Here is a 12,578-nt window from a genome sequence, read left to right as displayed (position 1 = left end):
TCAGATTGGTGTCCAGTTCGCTTTTTGGAAATATAACATTGTGACTTGACACTGACGTGTTTCAGGTTTTAACAGGAATTTTAATTCCCCTTTGATTACAATATATATGACTGCCACTGCCTTAGATACATTATTTCTTCCAAAATGAACCGAGGGACAAATGTAAAACGCATTACTGTACGAATTTTACCATATTGAAAAAAGCGACCCCTGGAGGAACAGAATTTGATAGGTCACCAATTACTACGAAAAATAAACGCACAAACCAGGTGGTGTGTGACCTCTAGCGACAAACGACAAAAATGTTACATTAAAAGAGAAAACTTATGCTTTCAGAATTCAGAATGTTATTTCGAGGTAAAACTTTCTCCACACTTCAAAGTGTTAATAAAACACTTAATTGCAAAACTAATTAGGAAAACTCTAATATGAGTTCCCAGAAATTTCATTTTTCGCCACTAGGAAAACTCAGACATAAGATTGTTTTTATTATAAAATACAAAACATACATTAACATAAATTGTGGGTCTTTAATTCTCAGAAAATGAATTGCAATTATACCTTGAAGTTAGAAAATCTTAAAAGTGATGACCAGTGTGCCCATTTATAATTTACCTGATCTTGTGCAAGTTGTGCACGTGTCAATAGATTGGGCTCTTTTCTTTTTTTTACTGAGATAGTATATACTATATAAATATAAAGTTCCTGATACATTTTCAAAAGTCTACAGCTTTCAACTTCCTCTCCTCCCGTTCGGTGAGAGGCTGTTGGTTGAGGAGTTTGCCATGGAGGCGGTGGTGCTTCCCTATCCCCAACTTAGGAAGCCCTCTGTTCAACCCCTCCAACAGCACGCAGGATTTACAGAGCGCCTGGCTGGAGATGTAGCCACATCGGCCGCAAGTCCCCTGGACGGGCATCTTTACCCCCTCCTTCACAGACAGGTTCTCACCAGAGTGAATGACGTCTATTATGGAGCTAGGCCGCACAGCCTCCAAGTCCTTCAGGAAGGTACGGGCATGTCCGCGATAGGCGTTGGGCGAGTAGATGCACTCTGTGGAGAAGTAGTCTAACTTTTTGAAGTAAGCATAGAGCACAATCTCCTTTTCATAGGCATATTTGAGAGGCTTGCAGCGTGGGATGACACCCTCACCCTCAGAGGCTGTAGATATAGCTGTGCAGCGGCGCAAACGTGCAATGTCCCCTCGTAACACGTTCATCAACACCGTCTCTGCGATGTCATCAGCATTGTGACCTGGAGTACAAACAGATAGCAAGAGTGATTGTATCAATCGTTACTGTGAAGTTATTGTATTTATGAAAAACAAGATGGGGGCAATAATACTAAACGATTCGACCATGCCATCTTTTTCAAGTAAGTAAAGACTGCTGCAAGGCCGAACTGTCATATTATTGCTGCTGAGCTGTTAATGAAATTGGAGCATTGAAAAGCGAGTGGCTTAATAGCCAAAAGTTTTTTTTCCTCTTTTTTCTTGTGTTTATCCACAGAACAGCTTCTTTGAGATAAGCATGGAACTACTAAACAAACCGTCTCCTTTCATTAAATGCATGATATAACAGACAAGTCACAACCACAGTACAGCAGACAGTTTCCAGTTACCTGTGCATATCTTATCTACTTTAAGCATAATGGCTCCTCTGTCTAGTGCCTGCCTTCTGAACACCCCACAGAAAGTGCAGTTATTCTTCAGTCCAATCTGCTTCACTATAGCATCCATAGTCCAGCCATACAGCTCTTCATAAGACACAATCTTAAGTGGCAGGTCATACTGCTGTTGGTTCCTCTTCACTGTCTCCAAGGAGTCATCTCGGTAACCTGTGATTCCCTCATCCACTGACAGCAGCAGAAGCTTGAGCCTGTAGTTGTATCGCTCGTTTAGCGTCTTCATTACATGTGCCAGCACCGTAGAATCCTTTCCACCAGAGGCACCGATTGCTACAGTTTCTCCAGGTTTGAAAAGCGTCGCTGCCACAATGGTCTGATGCACTTCCTCCTCAAAGGCACCAAAGAAGCACTCTTTGCATAGTGAGTGGCCGGTCTTTGGACGTCTAAGTGCTGCACGCTTCTCAGAGCAGCTACTGCACTGTATTGGCATCTTTACTATTAAAAAGAAAAGAAAAACAGTTGGATGTACGACAAATACATATTGTACAACAGAGAAGCAAACAGCAAAATGATATATTAAAAAGAAAAAAAACAGGTGGTGGCTCAGGGTAGAGGACAGAGTACAGCACTTGCAATGGCCGGGCTAGCCGCAATTTGCAACTCTAGATTTTTTTAATAATATGATGAATCTAGAGTTGCAATACCCTCCATTGACTCCCCACTCATCTAATTTGCGTTTGCCATCTGATTGTCTTAAACGACGTTAAACTCATTAACATTGCAGCTGTAGTCCAAGCTTGAATTATCCTCTTTCAATCTGCAGAGCTTGTTTTTCATAAAAATGGAGTTTGGAAGCGCTCGTCGTAAGTCACTGAACGGTCCTACATGCCATCTGTTTCGCATTTGCACATAATGCAGGAGGCAGCAGCGCGACCCCTTAAAAACGAGCGCTTTGAGAAAACTTGGAGAAAAAGAATCATCCACACAGAATCTCTTGACAGAAAGTAGCTCATAACATGTCTACGGGGGATTTTTATGAAAAACTAGCCCTGATACAGACTGCCATGATGATTATCATGACAGTCATGACGTAACTGCACCCTGTTTTTTGCGCTCGTTACATTTACAACTTTTACGTATATATAAAGATTCGGAATTCAAATATAAAGTACTCACAATTTGTCCCACGGGTGTTAGTTAGTTGCTGCTCCAGCGATTAGAATAGCTGCATCCCGCGTTGTTTAATAAAAAGCATTTTTATCCGAGCGCCCCGGCTACGGGGTTCGTTTGGGAAATCCAGTTGCACACCGGGAGCACACTCGCCTATTAGTCTGTATTGGCAGGGCGGTCAGCGTACCTATATCGAACACACCGAGTGCCACCCTCCTCCCGACCGATAGGGGCACGTAGTTGAAAGCCAATGGCAAAATAACAGCTCGGATAAAAATGCTTTTTATTAAACAACGCGGGATGCAGCAATTCTAATCGCTGGAGCAGCAACTAACTAACACCCGTGGGACAAATTGTGAGTACTTTATATTTTAATTCCGAATGTTTATATATACGTAAAAGTTGTAAATGTAGCGAGCGCAAAAAACAGGGTGCAGTTAAGCCTTGACTCTCGTATGAATACGAGAGTCAAGAACCAGGGCTAATGAAAAACAAGCTCGGCAGATTGAAAGAGGATAATTCAAGCTTGGACTACAGCTGCAATGTTGGTGAGTTTAACGTCGTTTAAGACAAGCAGATCGCAAACGCAAATTGGATGAGTGGGGAGTTAATGGGGGGTATTGCAACTCTATATTCACCATAGCCGCAATTTGCAACTCTAGTTTTTTTTACAATGGGTTGAATCTAGAGTTGCAACAAGCTCCATCCACTTCCTATTCATCATTTTTGGTTTGTGATCTGCTTGTCTTAAACGAAGTTAAACTCACCAACATTGCAGCTGTAGTCCAAGCTTGAATTATCCTCTTTCAATCTGCCGAGCTTGTTTTTCATAAAAATCCACCGTAGACATGTTATGAGCTACTTTCTGTCAAGACATCCTCTGCAAGTGATTATTTTTCTAAGTGCTGGAGTTCGGAAGCACTCGTCGTACGTCACTGAACGGCCCTGCATTCCACCTGTTTCGAATTTGCACATAATGCAGGAGGCAGCAGCGCGACCCGTTAACAAAAACGAGTGCTTCCAAACTGCAACACTTAGAAAAAGAATCACTTGCAGAGGATGTCTTGACAGAAAGTAGCTCATCATAACATCTCTACGGTGGATTTTTATGAAAAACAAGCTTGGCAGGTTGAAAGAGGATAATTCAAGCTTGGACTACAGCTGCAATGTTGGTGAGTTTAACGTCGTTTAAGACAAGCAGATCACAAACCAAAAATGATGAATAGGAAGTGGATGGAGCTTGTTGCAACTCTAGATTCATCCCATTATAAAAAAATCTAGAGTTGCAAATTGCGGCTATATTCACCACATTATACAAAAAATCTAGAGTTGCAAATTGCGGCTATATTCACCACATTATACAAAAAATCTAGAGTTGCAAATTGCGGCTATGGCCGGGCCTGGTCTACTAAAGGGAACAGGGATACTAGACACAAACGGGGTTAAATTCGTTCTAATGCTATGCCACAACATGTGGGAATGCACTACCAACAAAAATCACAAAATGTGACTCCTTATCTTCCTTCAAAACCGAATAAAAGAGCCCCGGTCTGCAATTTGCAACTGGTCCTAGACCTAAAAAGGTGATCGCTTAACACTTGAAATGACCGGGGGGGGGGGGGTCAACTGTTTACTGTACATACGTTTATTAGCCTACACTAATGTTGATGATGTATTTATTGCTGTATATTATTGTGTAAGAGTCGATTAATTGAATTAAATCAATCAAGTGTCACTTTGGATAATGCTCAATATCTTGACTGAACTGATCATTAAAATCAGCCTGTAAATTGCAGTGTCAAACGTGTTAGCAAGTCCTCATGCACATTGAGCCCGGCTGACTAGTAGTTAGCTCATTTTTATTCAAATTAACCAAAATGTATCCGCAAATACTTACAAAAATGTACATGTACACAACAACTAGAGTCAGAATAACAAAGGGTTGCCCAAATGCCCACGTAATCAATGAAAACTGTATGTATAACTTTTGAAAAAGTATTTACCACCATGTGCTAGCACACCATCTGATGCGAGGACAACAACTAATAAACAGGAAGTTATGTCAGTGTCTTCTTCTGGGCAATGTGACTTACTGGTGGTTGGCATAAACGTGCAATACCGCCACCTACTGTGAATTCAGTGACGTGTGCGTGTATTTTTGTGTATCTTCCTAACTTTTCTTTTTCTATTCTATTGATCCATTGATTCTATTAAAAATAGTGTGGTACACTGGTAATAGTTTGGTTTGGTTCAGAATGTACCGAAACTTTGAATAGTAAGCTGCATAATGACTCAATTGTCAACCTTATTATTATAAACTTTATAGGCTATTGCTATAAGACAGAAAAAATGTAGACTAATTTGATTATTAGTTTTGTTTGTTTTTACTCAACACTAGCTCTGATTTTGAGTTTAAACTATTTTTCAGTTAAATTAATAAAAATATACTGTAGTTGTGTAGTAGACAAACAGCAATTGTCAAAATCATGAGGTTGCATGATGTGTATTTGTATCAGAATTATATATAAGAGCAGTGCCTAATCACTCCAACTACCAGCTCTGTCTGTCTGTCTGTCTGTCTGTCTGTCTGTCTGTCTGTCTGTCTGTCTGTCTGTCTGTCTGTCTGTCTGTCTGTCTGTCTGTCTGTCTGTCTGTCTGTCTGTCTGTCTGTCTGTCTGTCTGTCTGTCTGTCTGTCTGTCCACTCACAGTTAACAGTTTTTGTATTGAGTTGTACTTGAAATGCACTGTAATTATGCAAACTGTCACCAATCAATCAATCAATCAATCAATCAATCAATCAATCAATCAATCAATCAATCAATCAATCAATCAATCAATCAATCAATCAATCAATCAATGTGTATGTTAGCTGTCACCCTTTATACATTAGTAGTATTAGTCTCAGTACTGACAGCTGTCGTACTGAGGAATGTCTGTCTGAATGTCACACTGACACACCAGATCAATAGGCTACATTCTAAAGTACTCAGATGATACAACTTTGATTTCACTCCTAGATAGTTCCAGTGATCCTAGACTGCACCAACTCAGAGTAAACTAGAAAAAGTGCCCTTCCGGGCACAGGTCTCCACCAGGTTATCCACAGATCCGTGCAGTTAGAGGTAAAAACACTTTTTGGCCAGTTATAGCGCCACCTTGAGGCTGAGTTGAAATTGTTCATGTGGCATTTCGTCCTCGGCCTAGTGGGAATGTGGGTGCACAATTTCACGGAAATCACGCGATGTGTTCATGATTTGCAGCATTTTGTTTGAAACTGAGCACTCCTGTGAACTTTGGAAGCCAATCTTAACCAATCAGGATGGAGTTTGATAAATCTGAAAGACCCTTTTCGTTGAATGGCTCTAGAGAGACTGTGTACCAATTTGCGTGATGTTTGGACAAAATCTGTAGGTGTACTGTGCAAAAACTTGTTTTGCACAAAGCGGCCTCCTGGTGGCGCTATAACAGGCCGTTCTGGAAAGTTTGGGGCAGAGGTTCATCGTTGGCATCCAGGGAGTGTGTGTGCAAAATATGGCATCGACCGGGTTAACGGTGGCCGAGATTAGCTGTTCACGGACACACGGACACACGGACACAGACACGGACACACGGACACACGGACGGACACGCGGACGGACGGAGTGCAAAACATACTCTCCCCACATGCCTTCGGCCTGGTGGAGACAATAAGGTGGTTAAGTGGTGTGACAACAACGCTCTCATCATTAACACAAAAAAGAGAGAAGAGATATGTTTTTGGTGCACCATTAGAGACACACAGATCCCCCATCCCTACGCATAGTGAACAGATCAACCAGGTATACAGGTATGTTGATATAGGCTACCTAAGTAGTAATAGACCATCTTTTGCTGGAGAAAGATCAGATTTAATCCGTGTGTAAGAAAACAAAGCAAATAATCTATTTACACACACACACACACACACACACACACACACACACACACACACACACACACACACACACACACACACACACACAGTACAGTACTCCGGGCCGGCCTTGGGAATCTGGAGGCCCGTTTCAAGACCAAATATGAGGCCCCCATATACCTATATATGACATAATTATTTTGTTGATACAGCCGTATTTATACAAATAGTTTGACTGTTCAATATCACAGGCAGCCATTACTCTCGACAATTAGCAACAACAACACCTCTCCTCATCCAGTCATCCCTTCACAATTAAAGTGTTTATCTCCCAATGCTGCACATTTTACCCAGGTTATTAACATAATATAGGTGTAACTTAACATTGTGGGAGAGATCAAGGCAGTGAGTGAGCGAGATAGAGAGGGCCAAGAGTGGCAGGGGTTGACTGACGCCTGACGTTCAGTTGGAGCTTGGAGGCCCCCCTGAGGGTGGAGGCCCGTTTTAATTGAAACTGGTGAAACATAGCTAAGGCCTCCTATCAGTACAGTACAGTACAGTACAGTACAGTACAGTACAGTACAGTACAGTACAGTACAGTACAGTACAGTACAGTACAGTACAGTACAGTACAGTACAGTACAGTACAGTACAGTACAGTACAGTACCAGAGCACACAGTACAGTACAGTACATAATACATATTTATAAATTGGGGGGTACGTGAGACTTCACCAAATTGCCCAGTTCTCTTGTATTTGACTCGATGGGACGGTAATACACGGTATACATATAGTATATCTCTTGTATTTGATTCTGTGATTGGATCGATAAATTAAGTCAGACTAGACTTTTTCGACAAGATGTACATTTTCATTTTATTGCTGTATTACTGATACAATTGCCTCAGAGGATGTTACAACATTTTCAATAGGCATCAAAATGCAGTTTGAAGTAGATGAGGTGACGTGGGAGAAGGTCGAAGGTCAGAAAGGATCAAGGATCATTGCTGGAATGAGTCACAAGCCTAGTTGGTTGGGTGGAAAGCACCCCTCTGGTGCCACTGCATGTCTCTGATGCGACGGACTGACTGGATCTGTGGAATCTGGGCTCCAAACTCTGCACAATCCTTGTACTCGCCCTTCTCAAACAGGTACTGGAAACCTCTGTAGCCGGGGTATTGATATCCCACCCACCTGGTATACCGGGAGCACAGGTACAAGCTCACAATGTGTCACATCGCAACGCATTGTAAGCTTGTAGATCGGCCATTTTCAAATGGCTGAAATAATAACAATCTACAAAGTAACTAAAGTTTTCAAATAAATGTAGTAAAAGTACAATATTTTCCTCTGAGATGTATAGTGGAGTAGAAGTAAAAGTATTGGAAATGGACAATTCTCAAGTAAAGTACAAAAATATACCTCAAAATTGTACTTATGTACAGTACTTAAGTAAATGCACTTAGTGACTTTACGCCACTGAACTTACGTTCCACTCTGCACTCTAATGGAGGAGACCTTCTCCTGGTAGCCATGTGCGTGGAAGCTGGGGACGTCGTCGTCTATGATCTCGATCTTCTTCCCCGCAAAGCTGGGGTTTTCATAAAGGACAATCTTGTGCTCCTGGCTGTCCTGAGGGAGCAACACACATCAAAGTGCATCACGTGTGGATCAAACAACAAAGTGGAGAACAACAGAATAGGCAGAATCATTCTCATTCTACTACTCTGCCAAACAGAATGTGGAATGACACAATCCATTGAAAGGATGTTTAACAGTGGTTTCATTCAAAATTGGCCTGAAAAAAGAAATAAAATTAAAACATCTATCACGAGTAAATGTACATACTATATAGAGTTTTGTATTTGTTGATGACATGTATTATTGTGTTAAGTTTTTATGTTATGTTGATGAATTGAATACAGGGCCGAAATGGAAACCCCTGGACTTTTTTGTGTTATCCTTTTAGCCTTAATGTCTTACTGTACCAGTGTACCACGTTCTGTTTCAATCAATCAATCAATCAAGCAATCAATCAATAACAAACCCTGACAGAGCGTCCCACACACAATTGAATCCCAACTAACTTTAAGTGTTTGTTGAATAGTAGTATACTAGTAGACCAGTTGTTTACCACTTTAATGGGGCGGAATGCAGAGATGATATCGCTGCGCCCGCTATTGGTCCAGGAATCCCAGCGAGGATACTCCCCCTTCTCAAACACATACTGCTCCCCCTTACAGCCAACCTGCTCATATCCCACCCATCTAAGAGGAAGCAGTAGAGAGAAGGTGGGTTAGGCAGGAGAATATTAATGGGACAAAGATGGGGAGTGTTTCATCCTCTTTCTCTCTCATTTACCTGTTCAGCCAATCTGGGAATCCATCGTAAAAAAAGAGAATCAATCAATCAATCAATCAATCACTCACTCACTCACTCACTCACTCACTCACTCACTCACTCACTCACTCACTCACAGTCACAATTGCTTAAAATCTTGCTCTCTCACTCTCACTGTCTCCATCACTCTCTCGGTTATATGTATATATATATATTTTACTAATTCATAATTTGTATCCTTTCCAATTATGTGTCTGAGGCACACACACACACACACACACACACACTCACGGTCCACACAGCACCAGTATGGAGCCCACTTTCTCCACGCCTGCTTCCGGGAGGTTGTTGCAGGGACCAGTCAGCTCATGGCAGTGTCCCTGGAAGTTTTCCTGATCATAGATAATCAGCTGTTGTGTGGAAGAAAAATGAGAATTAATGAATTAGTAAAAAAAAAAAAAAGTTTATCATAATAGCCTTGTATAATCAAACTTAAATGTGTGATGCGTGAAATCAGTGCTGATATTGTTTTCTACTGGGTTCAGTATATTTGTTATTATGAAACCCTGTCATAATAAACACCTTCTACCCCAGCCATTTCCAGACCTTTTCACTTGAGACCCAAAAGATGATTTTGGTGCCTCACCTTGAAAGCACTGGTTCCTGGCTGCTGCTGCTTGGAGGCAGGATTCTGGTGGTCTGTGGCCATAGTGAATGGATGTGTAATGATGACGCTGAAAAAAAAGAAACAGCCATGAAGAATGATTTGTTTTGTTTTTGATAAACACCACAGGGGTGTGTATTCATAATTAAACACGTATACGTTTAGATGGAGCACAATGGCCACAAAACAATGATTATGATATTTTTATATCATGCAATAACATAGAATTTTTAATTGAGTTTGTTATGCATGTGAAAAATGCATAACAATCCAATATCTATCCTTTATTAAATATCACATATGCATGAAAACAAGCTACAACCTTTAAAATAAACCATACAAGGTTATATTGGTTTAAGGATTGATTCTAGAAGTTTAAACCTAAAATAAAAAACAGTATTAAAAAATAAACAATAAGCCCTTACAAATGGTGTGTGTGTGTGTGTGTGTGTGTGTGTGTGTGTATATATATATATATATATATATATATATATATATATATATTTATTTATATATACTTTTCTCTTTTTCTTTTATCAAATTGAGTGTGACATGAATCCCTTACCAGTACCTGTCTGTGCCAGTGTGTTTGTGATGGCATTCTGAGCTCAATATATACAGGCCGCTCAGGGGTGGAAACTTTGCCAACAGACCCCTGTGTCCAAGCTTCCCTCCAGATCAGCCTGCAATAGGCCGAACAGACAGAACCAAAGGGTCACCACACAGCCTGCCCGCCAACCCCCCATCTCACGCCCCCACAAAGTTATTTCATTAGTTGTCAATTTTGTCCAGCCGGTCATTGTTCGATATCCACATGATTCAGCACAACCAGTGCCAAGAGTCCCACATCTACAATGAGAACGGCCTGTGTGCCATCAGAGAGAGAGAGAGAGAGAGAGCAAGAGAAAGGGAGAGAGAGGATCTATAGAAAGGATGTCACTGTGCCAGAAAGATTGGGACGGAGAGGAATACTGAATTCAAGCTAATGTAGAACATTTCACTTTAATGGTTATCAATTCAAATGCAATAAGATACCACCATTGTTCTCTCTATAAATAGAAATAGAATATGTTTGCAGTTTAAACAAGGAAATAAGTCAAAATCGCTGATGGAACATGCATGCTTTCGCATGGTAAATGTATTTAACATTTTTTTCTTACCAGGTAATGAATTGCATTTTTAGGTAGTCACTTTGTGATCAGAGAACTCTTTTTTGAGTAAGACCTGGTCAGAGTAAATTGCTAGTTAATCTGGACAAATATACAACTCTTCATTTCATTAGTTGTATTACATGCTAGTATTATCAGAATGTAAACACTCGGTTAATGTGACTGAAGCACATTGCTCTCTCAACCATGTTGGAGGTTACAGACTGACCATGAACATATATAAAAGTTATTAATGTGTGGATAAATAAGATACTAAGCAAAATGATACCCAGCACAACTGTGGTACTGTATTTGGGAAACCTAACACAGGAAAATACACAAAGAGAAGATATATAGTACAAGTATTACAAAGCAGTGGCTGAACATTGTGGAAGAGATATTTGAATAAACTCTTCCAGTTATCTGAGAAAACAGAAGTTGCATCATTGTAAACTTTACAATGCACAGACATGGGTACTGTGTATACTGTGTATATACTGGGGGGGGGGGGGGGGGAGAGGGGAGAGAGTTAGAGTTGGGGAGTGACACACAGCAAAGGTCTGCCAGGCTCATCACAGCCTATGTGGTACAATACAATACAAAAAAACATATGGGCACAAAAGGGGACTCTCTGATCCTGTGTGGAAATATGTTTATTTGTACGAGGGAAATCTAACCAACAGGACCTGTAAAGTATTAAACACGTGAGTACACTGAGGATTTGACTGCTTATCTGTGATGCATTGCATCACATTTTTCACTTGAACAAATTGGTTATATTTAGTAAACAACACCATCCTGCCACAAAGTATGAAAGGCAGTGGTTTTGCAGGCAGTGTCTCCCATCAAATGTCAGCCCTGAAACCTAGTATTTCATCATTTTAAATGCCTTTTGGATAACCACTTTCAACCTGGTGTTGTCATTAAAGGTGAACAATTTAAAAACACATCGAGACATTTTCAAAATAGCAGATCTGTCAGCTCATATGCGCAGCCGTCACCTTGTGAGCTTTTATTGCTGCTACTTCTGTTTTTAGCTTCTTTAAAAAAAAGAAAGTAAGCTGTGGGTACAGTTACAAGAATAATCAACTTATTCTGAGGTATTTGTTATACTTTTTAGATTAATTAGGCCATAAAAACCATGAATGAATGAATGATTGACATGTTGAAAATTACACTGAAAATAATGAGTAGGCCTACTTGTTGTAGCAGGAATTGAAAGAATGAAAGTATTGCAACTTCTGATGTCGAGCACATAGAACAGCGTGTTATTTCACACTCTGCACTCACACTGACAACACAACACACACACACCTCTTCCCCCCAAGGGCCCCACCCTATCCCCTTAAAGAACCATGGTGAATTATGCCCGCTCCTAAGTATGCCTCAATTGTCTCCACCAGGCCGAAGGCATGGGGAGAGAGTATGTGTCCGTCCGTCCGTCTGTGAACAGCTAATCTCCGGCACCGTTAGCCCGGTCGATGCCAAATTTGCACACACACTCCCTGGATGCCAACGATGAACCTCTGCCCCAAAATTTCCAGTATGGCCTGTTATAGCGCCACCAGGAGGCCGCTTTGTGCAAAACAAGTTTCTGGACAGTACACTTACAGATTTTGTCCAAACATCACGCAAATTAGTACACAGTCTCTCTAGAGCCATTCAACGAAACGGGTCTTTCAGATTTCTCAGACTCCATTCTGATTGGCTAAGATTGGCTTCCAAAGTTCGCAAGGTG

The 12,578-nt window shown here is 40.8% G+C and overlaps 2 protein-coding genes across 2 annotated transcripts; both read right to left on the bottom strand.

The window, feature by feature from the left end:
• Nucleotides 1–468: 468 nt before the first annotated feature.
• Nucleotides 469–4,828, bottom strand: ctu1 (cytosolic thiouridylase subunit 1 homolog (S. pombe)). Its single transcript, XM_083784835.1, has 3 exons — nt 4,798–4,828; nt 1,619–2,119; nt 469–1,252 (listed from the first exon to the last, which is right to left on the bottom strand). Exons 2-3 carry the CDS (start codon nt 2,112–2,114, stop codon nt 717–719), a joined length of 1,032 nt encoding a protein of 343 aa, XP_083640961.1. The 5' UTR covers nt 2,115–2,119; nt 4,798–4,828; the 3' UTR covers nt 469–716.
• Nucleotides 4,829–7,713: 2,885 nt separating this feature from the next.
• On the bottom strand, nt 7,714–10,395 carry crybb2 (crystallin, beta B2; the record flags this gene model as incomplete). Its single annotated transcript, XM_083784840.1, has 6 exons — nt 10,264–10,395; nt 9,675–9,762; nt 9,320–9,438; nt 8,823–8,955; nt 8,178–8,320; nt 7,714–7,882 (listed from the first exon to the last, which is right to left on the bottom strand). The coding sequence occupies exons 2-6, from the start codon at nt 9,735–9,737 to the stop codon at nt 7,714–7,716; spliced, it is 627 nt and encodes a 208-aa protein (XP_083640966.1). The 5' UTR covers nt 9,738–9,762; nt 10,264–10,395.
• Between the last annotated feature and the right edge of the window lie 2,183 nt (nt 10,396–12,578).

Source organism: Protomyctophum parallelum (assembly GCF_964188405.1).
Source record: "Protomyctophum parallelum genome assembly, chromosome: 15".
NCBI lineage: Eukaryota > Metazoa > Chordata > Actinopteri > Myctophiformes > Myctophidae > Protomyctophum > Protomyctophum parallelum.
This window is presented reverse-complemented; position numbering and strand designations above follow the sequence as displayed.

What these genes read in the sequence shown, in the direction of transcription:
- ctu1 (XM_083784835.1), bottom strand. Translation starts at nt 2,114, where the DNA reads ATGCCAATACAGTGCAGTAGCTGCTCTGAGAAGCGTGCAGCACTTAGA. An exon ending in AGTAGATAAGATATGCACAG is followed by an intron (nt 1,253 to 1,618) that starts GTAACTGGAAAC and finishes TTTGTACTCCAG; the next exon opens with GTCACAATGCTGATGACATC.